Source organism: Enoplosus armatus, chromosome 17 (genome assembly GCF_043641665.1).
Source record: "Enoplosus armatus isolate fEnoArm2 chromosome 17, fEnoArm2.hap1, whole genome shotgun sequence".
Classification (NCBI taxonomy): domain Eukaryota; kingdom Metazoa; phylum Chordata; class Actinopteri; order Centrarchiformes; family Enoplosidae; genus Enoplosus; species Enoplosus armatus.
In genome coordinates, this window is record NC_092196.1 from 7152751 (window position 1) to 7180376 (window position 27626).

Genomic DNA, 27626 nt, shown 5'->3' on the forward strand with positions numbered 1-27626 from the left:
TTCAGAAGGTTCAGTTCTGGTGACCAATGAGCCATCAGGTAGTCGATAGGTGGCCTGACGTAGGCTTGTGTTCTGCAGGGCATTGGAGAGCATAGAGGGTGACAGCCTCCCACCACCACTGACACCACCTCCACCATCAGTGGTAACTGGAGGCTCAACGGGTCCCCGGGGCATTGTCAAAGTGCCACCTGGAAGCCTGAACATCGATCCCTGGATTTGAGAGGTCCTTAGTCCACCAGAGAAAAGTGAGGAGGTACCTCTGATAGTACCTTGTTGAGGTGTGGTGGGAGGAAGGGCGGGAGAGGCAGGAGACATAGGGGAGAGGTGTCGCTGAAGGGGTGAGGCAAAGGAAGCATTGCGTAGCTGAGAGGTAAGCATAGCAGAAGACAAGTGTGGAGAGGAGGGTACAGAGGGGGCAGGAGGGGCTGCTACCTGAGGGGGTGAAAGGACAGTTGTATAGAGGTTGGCATTGCGTTGTAGAGGAGACGAGTATGAGGCGCTGCGCAGGTGGGAGTTCTGTATCAAAGCATTGGATAGACCAAGAGTGGGATATGGGCTCACTTCCTGGCTCATCTGTACATCAGCTGATATCTCACCCTGTCCTCCAGGTATCGGGGAAGGGCTTCTCTGTAAAGGTGTGGAGATGCTGGCATTCTGCATATAAGGGTTCTGGAGCCCACGTCCCAGATAAGGTGATGAGGGTGCAGGTTGAGGGAGGTTTTGAGAGTAGACTTCATACTGTGTTTGAGGGGAGGAGGGTCTCTGTAAAGGAGAGGAGTAAGCAGTGGTGGAGTAAGGGATGGAGGAAGGAAGTGGAGAGGGAGGAAAGGGAACACTTACAAGCTGAGGGTTTGGTAAAGCATTTGTAAGCATTGGGGATGGGCCTGGCTCCATCATTGTGTAGTCATACTGGGTGATGCTGTGAGATGGTGGGAGAGTACCAGCAGTAAGACTGGGGTGAGGTCCTGTAGGTTGAAAAGATGTTGGACTCTGGGGACTCATAGCCCTGTGGGGAAAGGGAGATGGTGGGTAAGATATATGATGCATGGGAGAGGCTGAACGGGAGGGCAGAGGAGATCGACTCTGCAGTGGTTGTGGAGATGGAGGTCTACTCTGCAGCCTACGCACTGATGGCTGGGGGGAAAGAGGGCCACTCTGTTTCAAAGAAGGCTGTGGAGAGACAGGAGGCCCTGGGGGAGGTGCTCTGAATGACTGCCTAGACTGAAGAGAAGGCTGGTTTCTGGGCATACGGACTAGTGGCTGGCCTCTACCTACAGGTCTGTGGAAGCCTCCTTGGGGAGTACCAATTCGCTTTGACTCCCTTAACCCTGTAGGCCGGGACCCTGTCCTGGCTAACATTGTTGTGCCAGCTACACCCCCTATCTGTCCTGAGGGAGGGGCTGGGCCACTATGGATAGATGACCTGAATGGGGCTACATGCTGAGTGACAGGGGGTCCATGTCTACTGCGTCTCTGTATGTAAGGGTTAGCAGGGGAGGGTTTCACGGCCCCCATGGGAACATGGCCTCGACCTCCAGCACCACCTCTCAGCCTGCGAGTAGAGGAACGGGTGGGGAGGGGGCGACTGCTGATACGTGAAGGGGAAGGAGAGGGAGGACGATGGGGGGAAGTTGGACGGAAGGTTTGGGGGGGGGACTGAGATCTCTCATGTACAGGGGGGCTTGGTCTTTGTGGGGATGGTAGGGGAGGAGATGGGGAACGTCTCATCTTGGATGTTTGTTTTCTACCTTTGAACAAATGTGGTCTGGTAGGTGGCAGAGGCACCGCATCCGGAGGGGGTTGCTGTCTGAAAGAGAGTCTTGGGGAAGGTGGTGGGCTTGCTCTCTTCCTCAGTGATCCCCGGGGTGAAGCTAGGGGGCTAGAAAGTGGGGAATGGGGTCGGACAGTTGATGGAGCCCTGTGCAGCCCAATTCCCCCCCTTCCTCTAGTCAGGGATGGCTGAGCTCTTGCTGACATGCCTCTCCTGTGGTGTGGTGGAGAGGCAGGTGGGCTGGGTGGTCTCCGCCTGTCAAGTGGGGAAGTCTGCCTTTGGCCTGCCATTGAGGCCTGGTGAGTGAGCCCTCTCCTATGTAAGCGAGGTGAGAGTTGGAGTTCTGTATGGATGCCTGTTTGGAAGTCCATGTGATGTGGTGCGAGGCGGGGTGAAGGAGGTGCCATTGCCCTAGCTGATCCTGGCCTCAGTGACAGCTGTGGGGATGGAAGGGGACTCATTCGTCGCATTGGCCTAGGTGAGGCCACTGGAGAATGCATCAGTGGAGGCATCGGTGGCTGTATTGGTGGGACCATTGGTGACATTTGCCCCATCTGGAACATATGTGGGTCTTGGGGGAGGGACGGTTGGTACATTTGGGTGGCCATTAGTGGTGGTAGGGGAGATGGGAATAAGTGACTGGGAAAAACAGACAAAGGAGGATGAGTAGGCTGAGGCAGAGAGAAGTGCTCCTGTTGAATGATCATAGCTGTTGGTGAGGGGACTTGTCTCGGAAGAATGGGGGTTTGTTGTTGGTTTATGACAGTGGGGTAATAGGGCTGTGAAGGAAGGTATGTGGGAACAGGCTGCTCATATTGTATATCTGACATAATTTCCAGATTGTTGAGGGCAAGAGCTGGAGAGGAAGGGGAAAACATTGGGGAGGAGGAATGAGAATGAGGAGAGGGAGGAGGAGGTGGCAGTGTTTCCACCTCTAGTCTGTCTTTTCCAAATAGCCTAACCTGGGGCCTGGGGACCCTGAACTGCTCTGCTGAAAATGGATCAGCAAGAGGGTAAGACAGCTGCTCCTGTCCAGATAGCTGTCCTGTCTCAGCTGGATGCAGCCCAGCATCCATATGGAAAGGTTGCTGATATAGGTTATAAATAGCAGCAGGGTCTGTATATCCCAGCATTGGGTCATTATATAGTCCTGAAACAACCTCATGACCACCACTCATCATGCCATATGGGTCTGACATCCCATAGTTATAACCCATGTTGTGGTCGATGTAATCTCCATACAGCTCAGGGTCATATGGGTCATAGAAACCATCCATTGCATTACCATAGTAACCATATGGCTCTGGCTCCATTGCATACAGCATTCCATCTTCACCATAGTAATACTCCATCCCTTCATCGTACTCTTCATACTCATCATCGTAATAGTCATAAGGGTAACCGTAGTAATCCACGTCATCATCATAGTAAAACTCATCATCATAATAAAAGTTGCCCTCATCATCATAGTAACCATATTCATCTTCCCATTCATCGTCATCATAGTAATCCATTTCCTCTCCATAAGGGTCATATGGGTCATAAGGGTCATACGTCATGGGTTGTCTCAGGAAGCCTCTAGGTTGCCTGTTGTGGTAATCTTCCTCATATCCATACTCATCATCACCATACTCATAGGCCTCATAGTAATGATGTGTCTGTCTCCCTCTAGTGTCCCTGTTAGCAAACGACAGACGCTTTCGTTCCCGTCCCCGTGCTGGGGCCCCAAGCCGACCTTGGCCCTTAGTAGTTAGGAACCTCCCTGTCAACCAGTTAGTTGCTGCAGCAATCCTTCCTAACATCCAGCTTTTATCCTTCAATCCTGATCCTGCTTTCTTTTTCCCAAACATGCCTTTGAACTTCCCTCCCAATCCCTTTGCCTCTGTTGCCATTTTCCCCTTGCCCCCTAAACTGGATAGATTTATAGTTTTTTTAGGTGGTGGGGCTTCTTTTGCAGTATCATCTTTTTTATTAAACAAGGTGAAACCGGACAGACCTGGCTTTTTGTCAGCAGAAGATTTAGCCCCAAACCCAGCAAAAAGCTTGCTGGTGCCTAGAAGAGGTTTACCACCAGCAGAGGGCTTCTTTTTCTTGGAGAGTCGTAGGAAGAGACGGGAGGTGCTTTTAAGGTTTCTTTTTGGTTTTGCTTTCTCTGGCTGCTGTTGTTTAGAAGGAAAGCTAAAAGGAGAGGACTTCCCGGTGAGGCCTGTGAGGGCTTTGGAGGCTCCTTTGAGGTGAGCCCTAGGATCTGCTTTCTGTGCTTTTGCTGCACCAGTGTTCTTCTTCTGTCCCTCTGCAGCAAAGCCCATCATGGCCTTGGAGGCTCCTTTGATGTGAACATCACTCATCTTTTTCAGGTTTACTGCACCCATCCCTTTCTTCATCTGTGGCTTCTCTTCCTCCTCATCAGATGGAGATGAGTGTTTAGGAGGAGGCTTAAACCCCTTCACAGCCATGGCCTTGGATGCACCTTTGAGAGCTGCTTTCCCTTTCCCTTTATCCAGCTTTGCTGGCTTCTTGGTAACTACTTCTTCCTCGCTGTCATCACCCTCTTCTTCCTCAGCATTAACCTCCTCTTCTTCTTCCTCTGACCCCTCCTCTGACTCGCTGACAGGTTTCTTTCCCTTTCCTTTCTTCCCATCATCTTTCCCTTTCCCCTTAGCTGGTGGCTCCTCTGCTTTCTTTCCCCCTTTCTTGTCATCTTTCCCTCCCTTTTTATCATCCTTTCCTCCCTTCTTTGGCTCCTCTGACTTGCCTTTCTTGGCAGCTGATTTTGCGTCACCTTTTTTAGGTGGCATGATGTCTCCTGACTCAAAACATTCTAAACAAGATGAGGAAGAACAAGTTCCCAAAATGTGCTAAAACAGTTCAGTATCAATGTCAGTGTTGATTTGTACTCTTGACAAGAAGAGTCCAAATAGTAGCAACATCGTCTCATTCCCAATTTTTTTTCACGTCTTCTCTCCTTTTTCCTCCATCTGATCCGTTCCTGTGACACCCCAGAAAGACACACTGTGACACACTCTGTCCCAAGTGAGTTGTTCTATAATGCACACTGAGACAAACAGAAACCACAGTCCTTCAAAACACGATCTAGTAATGGAGTCGAAATCTCAGCCATCAGTGCTCACTCGCATTACAGTACGTCTTTAAGCCTCAGCAAAAAAGCTGTTGTCTCTGTGTGTGTGAAAAGAGATGGAAACCTGTCAGGAGTGTTTCATTTAAAAAAAAACAGATGCTTATTGAATTATCTTACTGGTTAAAGTCTCTCTCAGTTTTACCCACTTGTTGCCTCTGGCTCACTGAGTTTCTCAGTGAAGTCCATCCACCACAGCAAAAATACTTGTTAATCCCTGGTCTCGTTCTTCTCTATAGGTTTGTAAGTAACTTCCCAGGGTCACATGATGAATAAAAGACTGCTATCCGAGTGACAGAGTCTGTGTAGTCCTTTGTGTGTCTCCTATTGTTAGTGCGTCCCGTGAGTCCGGCAGTGAATCCTCATCTTGGCCGCCGCACCAACTTTGGCAGGATGTCCCTCCAACAAGGAGAGCCGATGTGCATGTGTCTGTGTGAGTCTCGGCCTTCAGGGGTGTCCTCCTCTTTGTCCGAGAATGAGTGTGTATGTGTGCTGCATTTGAGGTTGTATCCTCCCACGTCGACGTCAGCTTGCCTTTGTGACCTCCTGCAACCTTCTGCATCTCTCTCTGGTTACTGCGACTTCATCCATCCCCCGTTCGCTTCAGCTTGAGGCCTCGTCATATCCTCAGCGCATGTGCATACACATATGAGCATATGTATTGTATGTCTGTGTGTACGTGCACCAGAATGAGTGTATCCCTAGTTATAGTTGCAAAGGGCATCTTAACGCACCAGCTATACTGCCTCGGGGTAACCCTATCTGCAGGCTCGTTCCTGTATGAATAATGCAGGCTGGCTGAGCTGTTGCTAAACTGTGTCTGAGAGGCGAAGCCACGCAGAGCCAAAACACACACACACCAGCAGTAGCAGCATGGACCACAGCTGAGAGTGATGCATGCAAAAACGTCCACACAAGCATTCAACAGTATATGCAGACGCCAGCAGTACATATGTGCATGTTTCATGCAGGAATAAAAAAGCAAGTTGACTTCACACTGTCAACTTACATGGGTTATTCCAATAAAGCAGGATTAGAAATGAATAATTAGTTGCTGTACCTGTTGTTCTAGACAGAGTGTCATTCCCACTAACTGAAATCCTGAGCATCTTTCCACTTAAGTGACCATCTAAATCAGAAACCACCCTCAGAATTAATATATTAGAGATGGATTTAGAGCCCAAAAAGGGCAAGAAAGCACCAGTCGTTTCTTGTCTTGTCTGTTTCATGATCCTATAGTGGCCATTGGGCATCTTTCAAAATATCATAAGTTATAACTATGAGGTCCATTGGAATTATACTTATAAAGGATAATTAAAAAAATATTAACATTTTAATTATTTGTCTCCTCATCACTGTGGATAAAAAACACACACACATACATACATCTCTGCCCTGTCAGTGGAAGTGCCAGGTGTAACATGGGCTTACGGGTGTGAGGTGTGGTGGCATTACATAAACTTCTGATGTTAATACACTGAGGATGGTCTGATGTCAGCTCATTGATGATGGTCTGATGTTAATTCATTGATGACGGGCTGATATTCCAGGAGGTCATCTCAGTGGCAGATATGAATGTTTAATGACTACCCTGTGTTCTGCCTACGCAGCATGGATAAAACATTCATCGGAGGCCGCTCTAAATATATCACAAAGGGTCAACCCTGCCCTGGACTGCTCCCCAACCAATATATTATACATACAGGCTAGTGTCAGGGGTTAACAGCCAGACACCACAGAGCAGATGGATGATAGAGAGCAAATAGCAAAAGAAAAACAATACTTTCCGGATAACTGCAAGATAAACACGAGAATATTTAATACAGACATTTATATACATCTACATTATTTCTTTTAAGTTATCAAAAAGAGAACAAAGATCTTGATCTCTTATGTCAATTACAGTTAACAGGTCCATCTCTGAGTTTTCTTTCCGACAGCTGGAGTTGGAAGGACTAATAGTCTTGACCTAAGATAGGATCTGAGCAGAAATCTGTATCATGTATCCCCAGGGGCAGTGACCATGACAAAACTCTAAATTGTCTGCAGGCTGCACAGCAATAACAACAACAACAACAACAACGACAGCAGTTGGTATCATCTAACTGCAGACTGAGATAAGGGGGTAAAGACAGAGAGTGGGCACAGAGGAAAGTTCAAAAGTTCCTTCCTGTTCATCAGATACACAGCGAACGTTGTTGGTCACCAAACTGGTAAAGAGACACACAAAGAGATCTATTTGATATGTGTGATATGTATCTGCTGGCTGGCTGATGTGGTCTGTTGACTGAGTGAACTGGTAATGAATAGAGAGCAGATGACAGAGATGGAGGAGGCAGGGAAAGAGGAGAGGGAGCTGGGCAAAGGTAAGGAGGGAGAGGGACAAACTGCTGACAAATGAACTGCAGATTACATAAACGCTGAAAAGATGCTGAACAGAAGAAAGTGGGATAGAGAAGGAGTGAAAATGAAAAGAGAGAGTCACTGAGAGGAATTGATAAAATGATGTGAAAGAAGGAAAGAACTAAAAGCAAAAAAGACAGAGCTAGGGAAGAGAAAATGAGAGAGACAGGGTGGTTATTGGGAGAAAGATGGACAGAGATGCAGGGACGACAGAGAGAATGATAGAGGGACACTGGAGAGTGAGTGAGAGATGAAGGGGAGAGTCTCTTCATCTACGTGCCAATCACTGACAACGCGCTTTCAGCAGACGCACTCAGCGACACGACACTAATAAAGGAGATCACCTGAGCAGAGCAACGCCAACAGGCTCATTTAATGACTGTGGGCACACACACACACACACACACACACACACAGGCATGTCTCATAATGGAGATTGCATGCGATCGCTGAATGCAGGATCTACTCTGAATCATCTGGAGAGACTATCTAGAGATTGACAGCTACACACACACACACACACACAAGCGCACACATTAATTGGGGGATTGAAAGCACGCCACATACACACCCCAGTGCTGCTAATGCAATACATCACACACACTGGGGACTTGGGCCAAATGCATGTCATATACTTTATATCCACTTCACAATGCACAGTCTAGTGACTCACACACACACACACACACACACAGAGGGAGAGAACCACATCCTCATGAGTCAGCTAACCCTGAACAAAACTAAGAGACTACAGTCATAGCAGCTCTGCGAGTCCATGCTGAGGCACAGTGGTGGGCTAAATGCTAACGTGCTCACAATGATAATGGTAACATGCTGACCATGTTCACCATCTTAATGTTAGCGTGTTGACATTTGCTAATTAGCACTAAACACAAAGTACAGCTGAGGATGGTGGGCTTGTCACTTGTTTGTCTGGTGTTGGGTCATAAACCGAAGCGCTGGACAAACTGAAACTTTGACCTGATGATGGCTTTAAATGAAAAGTCATGGGGACGACCAGGGTCATTAGGATTCATCCACTGGGCACCAGGGATATCTGTACCAAATTTCATCCAGTAATTGTTGAGGTTAAACTGTGATGATAGTAATATAATATGAGGGTCAAAGTCACAGCAGGGAATATTTAGTTACTCTGCCCCTGGAAACATTTTATTTGAATATGATTAATATATGTAAAATATAAGGAGGGAAATGACTGACAGAATGAAAGACAGAGAGGGAGCGTCTTTTCAGACAGAGGAGGTGAGACAGGAGGATGAGGAGGCTGGACTCAGGTTTCCTGTAAGCTTTTAAGCCCCATTCAAGTCTTAACCTTCGCTTCCAGATTACCCCGTGACTTGACAAGGGAGAGACGCCAGCGGCTGCTAACACGCTGACAAACTGCCACAGAGAATCAAACACCAACACATTGTTGAATAGCCTGCTATTAATAGACCTGAAAATAAGATGCTCACTGATCTTAATGTATTCGTTACATGTGAATTTAAACACCAGCACGTGGTGGCAGTATCAGACACTAATATAAAAACTAAACCTGAAGGATTTGGGGTAGTGAAACTTGTGCTAATCCAAAATGAACATGAGAAAGCTAATTCAGATCCTTCAATTTATAGATCAATGGCTGCGGGCTCGAGACTTAAAATGTTTATCAGAGAGCAGGAGGCTGGGGTCTAAAGGAAGACGCTATGGAGTTGCATTGTGGGAAATGTAGGATCCAGTGTTTCTGAAGCTTCAACTACAACAGTTTATATGCAAAAATGGCTTATAATATTGTAACCAATTTTAATCATAATAATTCAAGGCCAATTAATACAATTGTAATGCCAAAAGCATAATTCATCCAAGTGTCAGCATGGAGCCATCTTACAGGCTTTAACTGACTTCATGCAGATTCTATATATTATTTACAATTAATTATTTATGCAGTGGTAAATACCATTTGCAAATAAAATAAACAGATTCTTCTCAGTTGTATTCTAACATCTGTCAACAAGCATCATGTTCATTATTTTCAGTTTGGGTTTGGTGCAGCTTACCTTATCTGTTTTTTTAGAGTGACATATGTTGATATTTAGAGCTCTTATTATCCACAAATATCCTTCAAGATGTCTGATGAACTCACTGGCTTCTGTGTGGCTGCACTGACTCCTGGTCCTCTTCTGGACCCTCTGCTGATGTTTTATAGCTGCACACACACACACACACACACACACACACACACACACTTTTCGTTCAATTACACAGCCCATCTGACACACAATGGGCCTTAAATAGTAAACATACCCTCTGTTGCTTCAGCGAGGCTTCAGTGATTACCTGTTCACCTATAAAGAGCACAGACTGGTGCAGGAATAAGACTCTTTACATCAATCCATGCATCAGCAGTGCAGCGATTAGGTTTCTTAGTAAACATGTTGCACTGGTACATGTGTTGTGTGTGTAGCGCTACCTTGTCCCCCTCTGCATAAGTAAACAACTGTGCGGGTCTATTGTGCGTTAATGGCAGGATCACACACACAAACACACACACACAAACATTACCCTATCATCACCCCACACTGGCGACCCAACGTCAGAGCCGAAAGAGTGATTTGTTAAGAAACCTCTTTAGTGACAAAAGGTTGTGAAACATTTGTGTGTGTGTGTTTTGGGGAGCCTTATCAGAACTCCTCACATACACACACACACACACACACCACAAAAGGCATCTCTCACACACACACACACACACACACACACACACACACACACACACACACACACACACACACACGTCCTGTGGGTAGAGCTGCACATCTTCCAGTGGTCTGCATATCACGAGCAAACATGAATTTTATTTTGTATGTAAAATATTTGTAATAATAGAGAATTTATAAGTTCTGCTGAGCCAAAACTCCACGTTCCTCTGCAGTGATACTAAATAATTTCAGATCATAATCATGACTATGGCGGGTTTCAGTATACTGTGAACACAGGAGGATGTATTTGATTTATTGTGAAAGAATATGACAACAAAAAAAATCATGTGTGTTTGGAGGATTTTCAGGTTTTGTCTTGGTTTTACATGATAAACACATTGTCTTCCTTTGTGTTTGTGTGCATCGCAAACCTGAACGTCCTATGACTTGTAGCAAGGAACCATGGTCTATGTAAAACCCCTGAATGTTTCAACATGGTGTTTTGAGAATGAGTGTGTTTCTCTGTACAGCCCTGCTTCTTCATGTGCCTCAATGGGCTAATTTGTCACCTAGACAAACACCAGTGAACAAGATGTACAGAAAACAACCCGACCATTTGTTGAAGAGATTAGCTCAACATAAAGGCAAATGTAGTACACCACAGTCTGTTAGCTTTTACCTTATGTAAGACTAAAGTACATATGCTCAGTCCATACATGCAAAAGCAATATACTGTAAGCCCCATACAGGTCTGTGCTGAGTCTTTTGTAGTACTGAATGTACTCTTAGTTTGGTCATGAAGCAGTCAAACTGCACTCTTGTAAATAGGCTGAATAAACAAGGATTTTCCGCACGTATGTAGGCCTAAATCTGCTCTTTGTCCCATGAAACTTGTTTTTTATGAACCCACCCAGCAAACCACTGTCTTCACTAAACCTCCCTCCACAGTGCGCCAAAATAAAAGTAAAAAATAAAAGAATCTGTAATTAGTTGAAAGTAAGTCAGACATTTCCCTCTACTCTTTAGGGTTTCACTGTTCAAATGTACCATATATGTATACTGTGATCACCTAATTCTCAGCTCAGATGAACAGCTTCATGTAATGAGCCAGCTGGAGCAGAAGAGGGCAGAATAGACAAAGTAATCACGGTCCTGATCCGTCTCTCTCTACTGCTGGTGATTTGTGTCTATGGCTGGTATTTTTTCTATTCTATCAGCCAGAAAATGTAGAATTGTAAGTATTAATTCAACAGAAAAAAAAAAGTTCTATATATAACGATCAGACTAGGATGCAACAGTACGTCTCCTGGTCCTGCACAGCAGCAGGTGATCAGAGCTGTTCTCTGGCTGTGGGATGGTTGCTGAAAATTCATACATATTTTTAGTATTAAATAAGTCATATGTGTAAATATAGTCCATGTTTTTTTTGTGTGTGTGTGTGTGTTTGTTACTGCTGATGCGTTCTGCACAAGCACGACTTGAGAACAAATGAAAGCACAAAGACACGCAATGGCAGACTGTGACCATTGTCTTCTGGTCAAAATCTGGTTTTAAAACCGTCTTTCCAGCCTCCTGAAAATCAGTTCAAAACAATAATTGTAATTTCTAACCAAAATTGTACTTCTACAAAAAAAAATGATGCATGATGTGAACCAATTACTATCCAAATGAAGGTGTCCCGGTGGGTTCAATACGCTGACCATGCAACTGCAATGTCCCCAATCTCTCTCACCTCATTTCATGCTTACGACTGTTTGTCAATCTAATACGGATGCAAAACTGCCCAAACTGTTTTCCAGTAGTAACTGATGCTTATTTGTACAATTTGTACCAAAATATGAAATCTGACATGTAATTATTGTTGTTAAAACGAGAGGAAAGGAGCTCTTTGGTTTCAGTCAATCAGCGGTGGTGTGCTGCAGTTAAGAGTCATGGAGGCATCGCTTCATTGGTTTATTTAATACCACTCAACAGTCACTATACTACAACAAGGAAAACTCACATGATATGCAGTCAGTTGGAAAAATAGATAAATGAATGAAAGTCATGGTTGCAAACACACCTTTGTGGCGCCTTGAATCTAAGGAAAATGAACCTATTAGTAGCAGCTCAGTCTCTCATGTTGTCAAAATAGACAAACGCTTAATCATTTTCTTCATTAATCCTCAAATGTTTTCTTTTGTCCAACTAACAGTGCAAAACCCAAAGATAGTCATTTTACTGATACGAAACAATTGAATAATCCAATAATCACTGCTGCTCTAGCATATAAAACACATTTGGTTGGGTTACTATTGATTACACATAAGAAACAATGAATCTGTTTAAAAGGAGCTAAGTGGTCTGCAAACTACTTGAACTCATTAAGACTAAACTCACTTTACAGCTTACGGCTCTAAAATACTTACTGATGGCACCAACCTACATGAAAACAAGGCTTATGGAAGGACTCTAATTAAACACCCAGTCATTGCTTAAGTGTACTGGCACCACACACACACACACACACACACACACACACACACACACACACACACACACACACGTACACAGACTCACACTTAGCCATGCCATATGGAGCCAAGCAGCATCAAGTGTCATGCCTGCTCCACACAATACACACCCAGTCGACCGTACCTTTGTTTCTTCTCTCTGCTCCACAGTGTTATCCCTCCATCCTTCCTCTCCTCTTCAGGTTATTCCAAAGCAGAATCTCTCCATCCACGATTCACTCTGGCGAGACATCTTTAAGGCATCTTTGGCCAGCAGTGTCAACTCAGAGCCCCCGTCTCTCTCTCTCTCTCTCTCGTAAAGCCTCCCACTCAGTCCCCCTCTCCTAGACTGAAGAGATGCTTGTGAATATTTAATGGTGCTATTGTGCTTGTGTGCGTGCGAGAGAATGGGGCGCATTGGCTGGGAGTCCATACTTTCTGGTCAGCGTGCCTTGGAGCGTTAGAGACAGCGACACAAACAGCTGGGCAGCAGGGGAGGAGGCAGTGGGGAGGGGTCTTAGGTGGCTGACCCTCCCCCCGCTGTACAGCTGAGTAGGGATAAAGGTGTGCTCACCTGAGGAATTCCTGTCACAAAAACAACAACGTCTTACAGTGAGTCCAAGCAGTGCACTTCAGGGTTATTGTTATCTCCAGTTATACTTTTATAACATTCCTGTTCATATCATCATGAGTCTCCCTCCACTCACATGTGTTGTGTTTGTCCTTCGCTGTGCAGAATGATGCATGTGCAGAGTTGAGTTGTCACATTCATCTGCTGAACTTGGAAAGCTTCTCTGTGTACATACAAGACTTTCATCAAAAGTGCACATATACTGAGAAAGGACTTTTCAGTGGCTATAATCAGTATATTCTATAATAACAATGGATCGAATGTGTTATGTAAAAAGCCGCTTGTAGTGATGAACTGACTTGAGTTGTTGTTCCCCCACAGAACTTAAGCCGTTAGCATCTTTCAGCTCACTGTTTTGGTTTTACCGTCCACAACTTTACCTCAACTTGTTTCAGTTCGGTCTCTGTAGCGAAAACCACGGCTAGCAATTAGCGTTAGCTGGTTAACATAGTGTGCCGTATTTAGCAGCTTAAGATATTTCCCTCAGGATTGAGTGGAGACCAAAACAGAGCTTAAAGACGTGATTATTGGACAGTCGTTTCTGCTGCCCCCAAAGTGACCAAAAAAATACTTATTGCAGGTTTAAACATTTGAAATTAAAAACATTTTTATATTTAAATAAAAGATGTTAGTTTCTCTGTCTGTGATTATTACAGCCGCTAGATACATAATTCAGAATTACAGGTGCTAACTGGCTAGCAGTTATTGAGTATAAAACAGACATTTGAAATCTAATAAATATGGTTAATATAAAACTTAACCCCTATGAAACTCTTATAATAGTGAAAAATAATGAATTGAGTTTTAATAGTTATTTCACCATTTTTTCATTTATATTTTTTACACAATTTATGACTACTTATTTAATATTGAACACTTTGGGGCTCTACAAGTCTCAAACTAACAGCAGCTTCCTGCAAATGGTTGATAAAAGGTCCAGGCATTGCAGATGACGTGTGTGTATGTGACTGGATCTAATCCATGCAGTTAAAATATACCAATAATACATAAAGGTGAAAATAAAACAAACGCAGGGATTCATTTAACATGTTATGTACTTTATTCTTCCCTCCGTTTTCTCTCTGGATCAATGAATCTTCTTTATCTTAATCAAAAGATAAAATACACAATTTCCTGTCCACAACCAACTCACATCTGCTCTGTCTCTTTACTGCGTTTTGTTGATTTTCATATACAAAATAAGAATGTCATTGCTGTAGATCTACTGTACAGTGGATGTCTTTTCATTTTAACTCCTCCAACCAAAGCGTGACTCCTCCTGCTCAGTCTCTCCTCTGTCCGATCAGGTGCTTGTTTTACTTCTTAACGATCTGGATGACGTCCTCATGCTCCATGATGTGCGTTAGGCCGACCCGCTGAGGGCTGTACTTGGTACTGGTTCCCTGCAAGACGATACAGTTCAGACCCTTCCTGTTTGTTCGTTCGTTTGTTTTAAACGCAGTGAATCACTACAGGGTGAACTACATAACGGAATAAGATACTGAAGATTCTGAAGCAGTGACGCCTTATCCAAAGTTACCACTTATAATTAATTAATATTTATGAGCTACAGCTGTGTTTGCTGTAGTTAATGATGGTGAGTATGGACATTTAATGAAGCTGAAGTACAATGATATAGCTAACAGTCAGTGGCCATACGCTGTGTCCCAGTTCCATACTATATATAATATCAAGTGTACATTCTGTACTAATAAGGACAGCTCACTCTTTTGTTAGTGAGAAAGGAATTTATGTACCTAAAAGTTTTGTACCAACAGGAAATAATACAAAGATATGTGCACCAGTGGGTACAAATCAAACGGCTACTGCTAATTAGGATTTACTGTTATTTCTTGTTGCTGGAGCCGTCACATCACCATCCATTATTTTGTCACATTTTTCCAGCTGTGCACAATGCATTGTGGGATTAAAGCAACACCAATACCACACTCAAAAATCTTGCAATGTTAATATGTTTGCAACCAAAGAAGTATAACTCATTTAGTATTTGTTTTACTTTGAAACTACTACATACTCGAAGCATGGCTGGAATTACTATTGTAGTATAACTGGCACATGCAAAAGGGAGCAAAGACGCTCACTGGTGAATTCTGGGAATGTCCTACTTATCTGAACTTTGTAGCGGGACTAATTTTGTGTTGGGACACCATTCAAACCTATTATCAAATTTGCTCACCGCCTACTAACCAGCGACTGGTCTCAGGCTCCAGACACAACTGGTCATGTTGGGAAAAATATGACCACCATACCACAAGTATATTCATCATCGTAGAAAACACAAAGCACATGAGGCCCACCATAATGTTCCTTCAGAACAGTTTTGCAATTTAGTTATGTCCAACTGTTTGCTGTTAGATAACTTAATGGTTTTATGCACATTTTTACAGCATGACCCATGAATGACCCATGAACTACTGTGACAGATTTCTTTCTGAACAAAAACATACTAAATGGTGATGTCAAAACAACATCCAGGTCGCCATGAAAAGGTACCTCACTGTTTGTCTAAAGCCCCCCTATCCATGGGATCTACTAACGGTCTGTGTTTATTCTACTTAGTATGTCAACATGAGAGAGTTAGTTCAAATTGTCTACGAGGCAAATTCGTTTCTGAAGGTCATTGCCTCTGAAAACGTGAACTTACTTACCCAAACCAGGGCATATTTGAACTGGCTGGCTAAGGTTCTGTGGATTCGATGGCACTGCAAGTAGAAAGCAAAATGGTCATATTTGCAAACGTGTCATACACAATGTGGATACGGCAGGTCTGCTTACTGTGGTGTTGTTATTGATGTACAAATGTTCTAAAAATGTTATTATTGACAGTGAATGTGTGAATTCATGTGTTTACTCACCACATGTTCTACACTTGCTGCTCTCCTCATAATGATGGCATCATTAAAGTCTGGGCGCTCTAATAAAAGAAGAATGCACATTTAATTTAGAAGATGTGCATGTGACTGAGCAATGAGTGCATGAGGGAAAATGTGTGTGTACCTCCTCTTTTCTTAGTATAAATGCAAATCAGAGCCAGGTATTCCCACAACGTCTCCAGGAGGTAATCCAGGTTCAGCTTCATCCCACAACTGAAATGCACATGTGGACAGAAAGAGGAGGAAGCTGTTGAACTCCCACATAAAAAGAGTAAGATGACAGCTTCCAACCAAGACTACTGTTATTCACACACACACACACACACACACACATACACCTATCTGACCTGATGACAACACTGTTAGGTCTGTGAGCCAGGCGGTTCACCTCCTCGATGGAGATTTGATCCACCTTATTGTACACCTGTAAATACCACAAATAGTATGAGGGGACGAAGAGACGCCAAAAAAAAAAGATAACAAACAGACAAAGCTAGAGAGATTTGCCAAAACCTCGTAACTCCAAATATATTGTGATTTTCTTCAATTCACGAATGACCGCATTATTTTTTATGGGTTAAACATTTTCAGAAAAACATGGTGAAGTTAAACAGTTAAAACTTTAGAGGTACGAGGCTTTGATCTAACCCAGATGGTGAGCATTGACATACATATAGGCAAGGCATGTAAACTCTGTTCCCAACGATGACGTCGATGAACTCGTCTGGAGTGCTGTCCTCCCTGAAGAGGACTTCTGCATTAAAGATTTCTGAGGAAAACTGGGTTAAAGAAACCAGACAAATACTGCTGTGACTTATTAAAATGAAGTCCACGGAGATGACAAGGGGACTGAAAAGTGAGGAGCATGCTGCCTCTTCTGATGCTGGCAGAGTGAAGGATACTGTATTCGTGAAGGATGAGCTGAACGAGCTTCTCTGAGCAGTGGGTGAGAGGAACTGTGGAGTTGTAGGAGAGGCCGCCACCTTTCTTGGGCTGCAGAGAGACAAGTATTCATTTCTGGAGCTGATACGATAGCGTGGATGTTTTGCAAATCATTCCAAGGACTTTTTTTTTGTTTCTCAAAAACAAAGAGCCATTGAAATTGGCTGTTGATATTAATGATCCACTCAGGATGAAGAAAGAAAATGTACCTTGAAGTAAATATTTGGTTTCGTCCTGTTGAGTCTGATGCCCACTGACTCCAACTCCTTTTCTAGAAGTTCTCTAGAAAGAAGAAGTGAAAGGCAAGAATCAGTGGATGAAAATACTCGTATGCCCCTCAAACTCGTTCTATCAGACTCTCTCACACATATACACACACACACAAACAGTGGGCGTCACACACCTCTGAACCTCTCCTTTGGTGGCATCCAACATCATGATGACGACGTCCGCTGTCCTGGCAACAGCAATGACCTGCCGACCTCTGCCCTTACCTGTAAAAGGTCAAAAAGTCAGTGTATGACAATTTATTCAGCAGTCTGTAATCATTCATTAATAGCTCTGATATAACACCATGATAATACAATAGATAAACGACAGATCTCCAGTGTCTGCTCACAAAACACAAACACATGAAACCTGAGCATACCTTGGGCAGCACCCTCAATGATTCCTGGCAGATCTAGCAACTGGATGTTGGCACCTTTGTACTGAAGAGCAACAGATAACAGTGTAAATGGCACATTGTTACAAAATGTCAAAAGCTGCAAGCGTTAAGATATGCAGTGGTGCGAATGTGTGTACCTCTATGACACCAGGTATGCAGGTGAGGGTAGTGAACTCATAGGAAGCAGCTTCACTGGCTGTTGATGTCATCAAACTGAGGAAGGTGGACTGCAGGACACAACAGAGGATTAAATTAGACCAGCGTATGTTGAGTAAAATGAGAAAAATGCTGGCTTGGTTCAAGTATGTTGTTTGATTGCATTTGCAACACAGTACAGGATTATGGAAACACAGTTATGAACGTAAAAAAAAGAACATAATCTTTTTGGACTTTTCAGATCCAGACCAGAAAACACAAACCCGCCATGTTGACGTACCTTACCCACAGAGGGGAAACCGATAAGAGCAACACGAGCATCTCCTGATTTCATGACATCAAAGCCCTCCCCTTTGGCCCCTGTGGACTTGGAGGGCTCCAGGAGCTGAGCTCTGTATTTGGCTAGCTTGGCCTTCAGCAAACCCAGATGGTACTCAGTGGCTGAAGGAATGAATGACAAAAAATGAGACTCGGAAAAGTCTTACTGTGTTAGGTTTGATGACTTCAAAGATTTCAGTGCATTAACAGTAGGCGTCTCACTCTACAATAATGTCGGAGAGAAGTGAAGAAAGGTTGCTGTAAAACTGTAATACCAGCAGAAGTTCCGTTTAATTCAAATTAACATCTTAGATATTACTTTCTAAAGGATTGTTCCTTTAATTGAGGTGGTAACTGTCATCAAGCTTACGGTGTCAACTCTCCTCGGACAGTCTGTGAGATTAAAGAGCAACACAGCACTGACAGGTGACACTGCCACACACATATACACACACATACACACACTCTGCTGGCTACAAGTTCGTTCATGGTGTAGCTAGCTAACAGTTAGCCCCGCTACTGCCCTCTCTCACCTTTGTTTTTCTGTGTTCGAGCGATTTCTCTCTCGATTTCCGCGATCTTCTCCAGGATCCCCATGGTGGCGGTTCAGGTGGGCTCCAGCTACACTGTCAGGGAGAGAAAATAAGAGAGAAACGTGTCACTCCACAGTTGTCAGCTTTGTTAGCCACCCGGCTAATCAGCTAACCAGTGGGACTTAACAGTTGACAAACCGCATGAAACACGGCGAGTCAACACTTGTGGCTTTGAATGAGTATCCGCATAAAACACATATAATGTCAACAATTCAAATTTTTGGAAAAACTGTAGAAATTTACACTTTGACAGATGCTACACTCCGCGGCATGCACAGACAACTGACATCACACACCGGAACACATTCCGTGCCCAAGAAAGGTCCGGGTGAAACAAGGAAACTCACTGTAGCGAATATGCTGTCCCGTGTGTCTTTATCGCTCACATCAACCGGGAAGTGTTCAGTGTTGCCATGACATTGTCCGCACGGTAGAGCGTGACATGTGTCAGAGGTAGCTGCGTTTCAACAGCCGGACGCTCCTGACATGTCTAGATGTTGCAGGTCGGTCTGACTTATTAGATAATAGCGAACATGGCTGCGCCCACAGGACCGAGAGGATCACCAGCCTCCAACCCGCCCGGGTTTGAAGGTTTCCCGTTTGCAGTGGCCGGCAGACCACCGGAGGACGGCTCCGGTAAGGAGCAGGAGCAGACCGGGGGTGTGAAAAAGAAGCCGTGCAGGGCTTGTACGGACTTTAAATCGTGGATGAAGGTCCAGAAGAAACAGACGACAGCTGCTGTACAGGTGACATGAGGTCCAAGCGGGATGGCTGTTTGGAGAATCTGTGGGATTGTTACTTTTACAGCAGTACAGTTTGGCTTGACTAGATGATGGTTTATGAACTAATATATCATTTTAATTGCCAGCGTCAAAGAGTTTTGTTCTCCCTTGAGCTTCATCAGAAAGTGTGTTATGTCATGACGCAATGTCCCCTCGAGACCTGCCTGTATTACAGGATGTGAGCTGTGCATGCATATCTACAAAACAACCACAAGTCAACACAAGTGACTTAATGCCTTTGAACAGCTGATTGACTCTATTGTGTTTTAAAATACTCATGTGCGTCTGATTCTCCAGGAGACCCAAGCTGCAGAGTCGGAGCCACAACCAGACCCACAGTGTCCATTGGACAGGGAAGAGTTAGGGCGTAACACCTGGTCCTTCCTGCACACTATGGCAGCCTATTACCCCGACCATCCATCTCATACCCAGCAGCAAGAGATGGGGCAGTTCATCAACCTTTTCTCCAAGTTCTTCCCCTGTGACGAATGTGCAGAAGACCTCAGGGGCAGGTCAGACCACAGCTCCTTTGTCTCCTCACCTTTGGGTTTTAGCACAAGCAAGCAAAGCTGTCACATTTTCATATTTTTAAGATGAAGGGCAGACCTCTAAATGCACCCTTTCCTCTCCACAGATTGAAAACCAATCAGCCGGACACCAGGAGTCGCCATGCTCTTTCTCAGTGGCTCTGTCATCTCCACAATGGCATCAACATCCGGCTGGGCAAGCCTGAGTTCGACTGCTCCCGTGTGGACGAGAGGTGGAAAGACGGATGGAAAGATGGTTCCTGTGACTGAGTGCTGACAGATGTAAGGGAAACATAATTCCTGTCAGTGCAAAACTTTCTTTGAGTGGAAACAGCACAAAGTGGAGCTCACGTCTCTGTGGTGGAGAAATGTTTTGTCTGATTTGTCTGTTAAAGCAGTAAATTTAGCCATTAAAATGTCTGTTATAAGTTGTGTTCTGAAGTCTTGTTTAACCCAGAATAACCACTATAAACACTTAATATCACATTCTTAAATGTGTGGAAAATATGTATTATATAATTGTCAGTGATTCATTAGAGCTATCACTTATAAAATACTTTTAAATATGTCAGAGGAAAAAAAAAATATATAAATATATATTTTATGATTACAGAATGTTTTTTCATTGTAATACCACACTCAGTTTGTGTGTGTTTTTGTGTGTTGTGGGGTTGTATACCTGCAGAGGATGTTAATTTATTTGCATAATTTCCTGTGGGAATTAGTAATTATGTCATTTTCTAATTACGTTCATGATTAATTGATCATTTAAGTTGTTAAATTAAGTAAAAAATACCTATATTTTGTTGATTACAGCTTCTCAAAAGTGATTATTTACTCGTGTTTCTCCATTTCATGTCACTGTGAATCGTTTTTTGGCTGTTGGTCAGACAGACAAAACAAGTTATTTTGAACGACTTTGGGCTCTGGTTACATGTAATTGGCATTGACTTTTTATAGAATAAATAAGCAATAAATATATATTATATTAGTGTACTAATAGGTAATTAAAACACCTGTTAGTTTTAACACCATGTGAAGCCTTTTCTCCTCCAGTCAAGGGCCTTTGAGGCCTTTCAGCCTGTCACCTGATCTGTTTGTGTGTTATTAATAAACACTCTGATCAGTCATTTATTTAAGGAGCCAGTAAAGGACACACTTACACACTCGAACAAGTCTTAATGCTCCACTGCTACTGTTCGTTTTACTGCTATCATATCATTTTTTATATTTGTTGCACATTCATCCTCATTTCATTTATTTTATATGAACATCCACAACCAGTGTTCATCCTCAGCCGTGGTTTGAATCACTTCCTTTCAAATACAAGTATGTTTGCGTTCATCTCCTCTAATTAACGTTATTGTTAAAATATTGGATTTTGAAGATGTCACTGACCTCTAGTGGTGGGAGTCATGTCTGCATGATACTGTGAAACAGCAGCTTCAGTTTCCCTTTTTCATAACACAATTCATGCTTTTACACTACCAGGATATAGGACAATAGCAGCGTATTAAGCATTTAATTTATTATTATTATATAATAATATTTGGATGGAAAGTCAAGTCAAATTCATTTTATTTATATGGTATATAGCCTAAAATCATATACCATCTATCTTTAGGCAGCAGTTGGACCTTTCAATAATCTGCAGGGGCTCATAATGTTATGTGGAGACAGTTTAGTGCTGTGCTAAATGGTCATTGTTGAAGCCTCAGTAAATGGCAAATACCCCATGATGAGCGACTTGTGACTATACTATGTTGTGGTATTTGGCACAGCTTCATCATCATGAGACTTTCGTCCATGACATGTTTCATAATTTAGCAGTGTTAATGGCAGATGAAAGATTCAGGCAGGATATTGTCTGTAGCCTTCAGTCTTTGTGCTCCATATTTAGATGGAGTCCAACTTTGACTGAACTTCTACTCTGTATCTGTATCTGCCAGTGAGGACAATGAGGTCATGTTCTGAGTTTCATTCCACTATTTAAAACACATGGTGGATATTTTATAGCCTGACGAGAATATCCCAGACTCAATGTATTTCAAGGCCCTACACACACACTGCTCTGAACCTATTAAGGCAGGCCAGTTCTTGTTGGTACATTAAGTTTGGCTCTGCCCATCTTCAACCTGAATGGAGGTCTAATAATTTGGTTCAACACAATTTTATTTAAATTCATGCATTGTGTATATTTTGACACAAGGCTCTCAGCCTGTGAAAACAGTTACAACCTACAAGGTTGTTTGTGGCTCTGAAGTCTGAGAAAGCAACCAAAGTGGCATCAGGGTTATTTCAGATTTGCAAGGAAGTCTGCATGAGGAGGTGGGACCATGGAGCAAGAAACATCTGGATGCTTACTAGTCAGGGAGGGGCTGACCAAAGATGCCATCAACTTGCATTATGGGAAGTGAGTCAGTGTTTTTGGAGCTTGAAAGTCAGGATATCTCGACCTCAATATTAGTGTTAGTATAGGTTATAATATTCCACATCGGCATGGCAGTTCTGTCTTAATGGTTATCCCACCACAGTCTGTAGCGCGGGCGCGTCGGTCAATGCACGCTCCCTCGACTCGCGGCGTCCTCCTCCGTGCCCGCGCGCCTCTGGGTGCGCGCAGGACCCGTCCCTACAGCGGAGAGCAGCAGCGCATCCATCCTGCCGTGGAGCCGGGAGCGTGGAGCCGCGAGGAGCGCACAGAGCGAGCGAGAGAGAGCGAGAGAGAGAGAGAGAGAGCCACAGAAGATGGACGGAGTGGGATCGTTCGGAGCGGGCCGGGCCGGGTCCTCTATAGACCCGATTACCTTCGCCAAACAGCCGCAGACCATCCTCAGAGTGCTGTCCTGGGTGAGAGCGGGTTTTTCTGGTGCTGCTGTTTGTGTGTATGTGTGTGTGTGTGTATGTGTGTGTGTGTGTGTGTGGGGGGGGGGTCCTCTCTGTTGTCGTTGCTGCGCGAGACCCGTGACGTGTTCCCACTGCAAATATAGAGGCCAGAAATCCGGGGATAATTGATAAGCAGGGTGTGTAAATGGAAACCACGGAGTGAATGTTGACATCGGAGTGTGTTTATATAGAAATGTAGCGTACGGGGTGTAACCAAGGCCTGGTGGCTGTGTGACACCCTGACCATGAAACTGATCTGACTACAGATGTTGTTTCTTTCTGGGGCAGAAACCGACCTATATGTCGTTTTAAAAATCTTGCTTTATAAGATGTGCAGTGGAGCGGACCCGGATTGTGTAGAAAACGAGGAAGCCTATTCATTCCTCAGCCGTCCTGTTGTTTATGTCAACTGTTATCATGATCATTTATCTGAAAGACATCAGTATTAATCGCCACACACACCTCCTTCGTTTATGTCGCCAATTGTATTTTCAGCTAATGATTTTGCTGATTTACCCTAAACGGTCGTCGTCCGTCATCCCCACCTGTGATTGGTCCGCGATCATCATTACGCACGCAGGGCCACGGAGGCGCGTCGTGCCCTGACGTTTGATGTAACGCATCACCTTTGGGTGACACAGAGAAGGTCTTCTGTGCCAGTGCAGGGGTCTCTGAGGCACACAGCGGAGGGATCTATCCAGGAGCGTGAAATGTGTGCGAATGATTTCACCCTAATGAGTCTCTGGCTCCGTGCCTATGGGTGTATTATATTTATTGAGCACATATTACATCTATGATTTGGGTTTTTCTAGAGTAAGTTAGACAGGCTTTACCGCAGGGCCCTCTGGACACGTTGTGAGCCTATTAGAAAGGGGGAAAAATCCACACTCCAGTTCAAATAGCCTGCAGCAATGACTTTTAAACAGTTTGGGAGAATGTGCTTTAAAGTTTAATTGCCCATTTTGTTGTTTCAACCTTCAAAATGTGTGTAATAATCATGCTACATCACATCTGGATATTCGGCATGCAGTGGAGAAAGTACTCAGATCCTTTGATTAAGTAAAAGCACCAATACAACACTGTTAATATACTTCATTGCATTCAAAATCCACCTCAAGTTAAGATATTTTGTAAAATTGACTTATTGTTAATACTGTTGCAACACTGAAAAGAACAATTTTTCTGTTATAGTTAGTCGAGATGGAGCCTTTTTAAAAACAAACTACCTTATACATATTTAGGTAGTTTATTCTGGTGGTTCGCTGCCCTGGGGTCAGAGGTGCATGCTGTAAATCCTGCAGCGGCCTGCAAGAAGTTTACTAATTAAGGAACAAGGAAGTCAAAGTGTAAAGCAGACGAGAATGTCACTCCTGGAGTTTTCCCTCAGCTACTCGCTGTACATATGCTGTCATATTTTTTAAATCATGCAAAGAAATTAGTGAAAGTTTACATGGGCAGCTTTCCCCTGCTGATTCACTCAGAGCACCTGAGCGCGTATCTGCTCAGATTATATCCACACATGTGATTAGTTTCCATTGTGGACATTATCCCATTGTGTGTCCCTCCGCCATCATATGACCCACACCCCCAAGTGTGAGTTCATGTGTGTCACATGGCCCTATTCTGCCGTCGAGTGTTAGTCAGCTGATCAGTGTCAGTGAGGGAGTCCAGAACAGAGGTAGGAAGAAATACAGAGAATTAGCTACAGATGAGACCTAAAGAAGGGTGTTATTCATAAAAATGGGATGAACTAAAAGGGGCAGGGGGGTTTATAGCATGAGCTATTGCAACCTTTGTCACACTTCCTGTTTTGGTGTACACACCGCCTCAGGACGATGTGATTCTTGAGGGGAAGTGAAGCATCCACCTCTTCAGTCAGTCAGAGAGAAAGAGAGGAAATTGGGTTAATGCCTTTGGTCGCTCAAAGAGGCGAGTAGTTCTGCCACAGTCCTGTTTCCAGTGAGCCAGCAACAACGTCTGTGTGTGTTTGATAAAGAGAGGGAGAGAATTAAAGAGTTTAGGCAATAATTTGTATGTCAATATCTTTCTTCCTTATACCATCTCCTCCTCCCTCTCCTCCTCCTCCTCCTGCATCCCCATCCACAGATATTTTCCCTGGTGGTCTTTGCCTCCATCGTGAACGAGGGTTATGTCAACATGGGCAGCGAGCGTCTCCACTGCGTCTTCAACAAGAACGCAGACGCATGCAACTACGGTGTGTTTGTGGGCCTGGTGGGCCTGCTGGCGTGCTCCTTCTTCTTCCTGCTCGACTACAAGTTCTCCTCCATCAGCTCCGTCAAAGACAGAAAGAAGGCTATAATGCTTGAGATCGGCTTCTCAGGTGAGGAGGCCGTCGTGCTCACTCATATTTGCACGCACGAGCAAACGGATATGACAGAAATAAGTTTTATCTCCAGTTCTTGACATAATTCTTGCAAGAAACAACATTTGGACTTAGTTAGTCTTAGTGATAGGTGTGAATGTTCTTTTAAAATGAGAGAGGGCCTCACACCTTCAGTGAGTCGTACTGTAGAGATACACAAACCTTAAAAAATGTCCTTAGTCCAAGTCCGTATTCCTTGCTTGATCAGGTTGAAAGGCAGGATTCAAAAGGCTGGGTTTCCCTGGCTGGGCTCGCTTCTTTGTTTCAGAGGACTGCTTGTCAACCTGTAAACTCACATTAAAGGTAGAGAAATAAGAGTATTTTTAATTTCTAAAGGGAACAAAGAACTGCTTCAGCGAGACAGGATTTGAGAAATTAACACTTGCAGTTTTTCTGTCGTAGCAAAGTGTCTAACTGGTTTCCACTGGTTTCCGGCAGGTTTCTGGACCTTCCTGTACTTTGTAAGTTTCTGCTTCCTGGCCAATCAGTGGTCTCGGACCACGGCTGATGAGTTGCCACTCAACCAGGGGGCAGACGCAGCTCGGGCTGCAATCGCCTTCTCTTTCTTCTCCATAATCACCTGGGTAAGATAATGCAACTACACACACACACACACATGCAACAGTCCAATAAATGTTTAGCAATTTACCACTTAAAGCAACTTAAGCATGTCAATATCTTTATATTGAGCCGAGGTGAGTAAACATGATCGGAACATCGACACTTTTGACTGAGCAATTTGACTTTGCAAAGAGAAAAGTTAATGACGCTTCAGACAGAGGCTCTGGATTAGAGGCACCCTGACCAGCCAGGCCCCTGTGCCTGTTCCTGGTAGACCCGTTTGATAATCCATCCACGACAGTAATCCGTTTCTGACTAAATTTAAGGTGAGCAACTGGTCAAGCATCTGCTGAACTTTAAGCAGTTATCCACGAGGTTTGTGATTTAGAGGCTCCATTTTTGTTTTTAGGATAAGTTTGCAGTTGCTGCAGCCAGTTAGCGCAAAAACTGGAAACAAGGGAAACAGCTAGCAGCTAGCTCTGAAAGGTAACAACTAAAGCTCATAAATCAACACGTTATATACGTTTGTTTAGTCCCTACAAAAGTGTAAAAATGACAATCCGCCATTTTACGGGGGTTACGTCCCGGACTATTTCTTGGCTGGAGTCTCTGCTGGTTGCCTGGCAACTAGTGATGCTGGTAGGTGGATTTTGTTACTTTCAGACGTAACCAGGCTAGCTGTTTCCCCCCCGTGTCCAACCTTTATGATAAGCTAAGCCCGGCTGCTGGCTGTAGCTTCATATTTAATTGACAGACTTGAGCGTATTCTGCCAACTCTCGAATGCGAATAAGCGTATTTCTCAAAATGACTGTTCCTTTAAGGCAAGTCAAGGCAAGGTAACTTCATTTATATGGGCAATTATTTTATATGAAACAAACTGTAAACAATAAAATCCTGCTTTTAAAGGTGGTTTCCTGACTAATATCTGGCTGTGAAAACGAAGCTTTCATGATGATACCTCGAGTTGTTTTCTCTGATCTTTTCCATCCATTGCCCCCTGCTGTAGGCTGGTCTAACAGTGCGTGCTGTCCAGAAGTATCTGCTCGGCACAGACATGACTCTGTTCACCACGGAGCACATGGACGGTGGCGCGCCCACCCAGCCGTACCCCTCCAATTCACCAGTAGGCGCCACCACTGAGACCACAGAGGCCTACCAGAGCCCACCATTCACCGAGAACAACGCAGCACCCACATACCAGGTTCCCATTTACTAGATAAGATAGACCTGATGGTGGAAGAGGAAGGTCAGGGGAGGGATGAGAGGAAAGTGATAGAAAATTGCTTTCAGTGATGTTAAACCTGCAGTTGTTTATATGTTGATCTGGGCTGAGTTTTCAGTAATTGTTCAAAAAGCAGCGGCCTCTCCGTCTTTGTTTCCTCCTTTCGTTCCCTTTCCTTCCGTAACATTCCAGCTTTATCTAGACTTGTATGTTGAACTCAATTTCCTACTAACGTCGCCGTATCAGAGCAGATGAGAGAAAACAAGAGGAGGAAATGTAGAAGAGGAGGCCACTTTGCAATATTCAACCAGTATTTTGAAAAAGAAAAAGAGATGAAGGGAACAACAAGTGAGTGACTCCACCACAAAGCAGTATTATATTACTAAAAATAGTGCAGAAGGCACTCACATGCAGCACCTTCATCTTATTCTTTTCATTCATTGAAGTGTCAAAATCCCCTTTCATGCCGAACAGTACGGGGAATGTTTCTTTGTTTTTTTTTAGCTACAGTACGGTCTGGTCTTTCCTCCCCCTTTTCCCTGCTACAGTTAAAAGTGATCATGTG

General features: G+C 43.9%; 3 protein-coding genes across 4 annotated transcripts; 2 read left to right on the forward strand and 1 right to left on the reverse strand.

The window, feature by feature from the left end:
- Positions 1–14169: 14169 nt before the first annotated feature.
- drg2 (developmentally regulated GTP binding protein 2) lies at positions 14170–19087 on the reverse strand. Of its 2 annotated transcripts, none has more exons than XM_070922638.1 (14): positions 19050–19087; positions 18643–18735; positions 18072–18232; positions 17773–17862; positions 17618–17678; positions 17372–17462; positions 17178–17250; positions 16929–17019; positions 16698–16795; positions 16374–16450; positions 16151–16239; positions 16009–16067; positions 15802–15855; positions 14170–14535 (listed from the first exon to the last, which is right to left on the reverse strand). In XM_070922638.1, the coding sequence occupies exons 2-14, from the start codon at positions 18704–18706 to the stop codon at positions 14449–14451; spliced, it is 1095 nt and encodes a 364-aa protein (XP_070778739.1). In that variant the 5' UTR covers positions 18707–18735; positions 19050–19087; the 3' UTR covers positions 14170–14448. The 2 variants fall into 2 exon arrangements, with proteins under 2 accessions (XP_070778739.1, XP_070778737.1); XM_070922636.1 differs by lacking the exon at positions 19050–19087 and adding an exon at positions 18946–19010.
- On the forward strand, positions 19061–20439 carry gfer (growth factor, augmenter of liver regeneration (ERV1 homolog, S. cerevisiae)). Its single transcript, XM_070922639.1, has 3 exons — positions 19061–19448; positions 19782–19996; positions 20119–20439. The coding sequence occupies exons 1-3, from the start codon at positions 19236–19238 to the stop codon at positions 20279–20281; spliced, it is 591 nt and encodes a 196-aa protein (XP_070778740.1). The 5' UTR covers positions 19061–19235; the 3' UTR covers positions 20282–20439.
- Positions 20440–22756: 2317 nt separating this feature from the next.
- syngr3a (synaptogyrin 3a) lies at positions 22757–27055 on the forward strand. The gene is made up of 4 exons (XM_070923593.1): positions 22757–22858; positions 25001–25235; positions 25716–25861; positions 26846–27055. Exons 1-4 carry the CDS (start codon positions 22757–22759, stop codon positions 27053–27055), a joined length of 693 nt encoding a protein of 230 aa, XP_070779694.1.
- The last annotated feature ends 571 nt before the right edge of the window (positions 27056–27626 follow it).

What these genes read in the sequence shown, in the direction of transcription:
- drg2 (XM_070922638.1), bottom strand. Translation starts at nt 18,706, where the DNA reads ATGGGGATCCTGGAGAAGATCGCGGAAATCGAGAGAGAAATCGCTCGA. An exon ending in GCATACCTGGTGTCATAGAG is followed by an intron (nt 17,679 to 17,772) that starts GTACACACATTC and finishes GTTGCTCTTCAG; the next exon opens with TACAAAGGTGCCAACATCCA. An exon ending in CAGCAAGTGTAGAACATGTG is followed by an intron (nt 15,856 to 16,008) that starts GTGAGTAAACAC and finishes TTCTACTTGCAG; the next exon opens with TGCCATCGAATCCACAGAAC.
- gfer (XM_070922639.1), top strand. Translation starts at nt 19,236, where the DNA reads ATGGCTGCGCCCACAGGACCGAGAGGATCACCAGCCTCCAACCCGCCC. An exon ending in AGACGACAGCTGCTGTACAG is followed by an intron (nt 19,449 to 19,781) that starts GTGACATGAGGT and finishes CTGATTCTCCAG; the next exon opens with GAGACCCAAGCTGCAGAGTC. An exon ending in GCAGAAGACCTCAGGGGCAG is followed by an intron (nt 19,997 to 20,118) that starts GTCAGACCACAG and finishes TCCTCTCCACAG; the next exon opens with ATTGAAAACCAATCAGCCGG.
- syngr3a (XM_070923593.1), top strand. Translation starts at nt 22,757, where the DNA reads ATGGACGGAGTGGGATCGTTCGGAGCGGGCCGGGCCGGGTCCTCTATA. An exon ending in TCCTCAGAGTGCTGTCCTGG is followed by an intron (nt 22,859 to 25,000) that starts GTGAGAGCGGGT and finishes CCCCATCCACAG; the next exon opens with ATATTTTCCCTGGTGGTCTT. An exon ending in GCTTGAGATCGGCTTCTCAG is followed by an intron (nt 25,236 to 25,715) that starts GTGAGGAGGCCG and finishes GGTTTCCGGCAG; the next exon opens with GTTTCTGGACCTTCCTGTAC.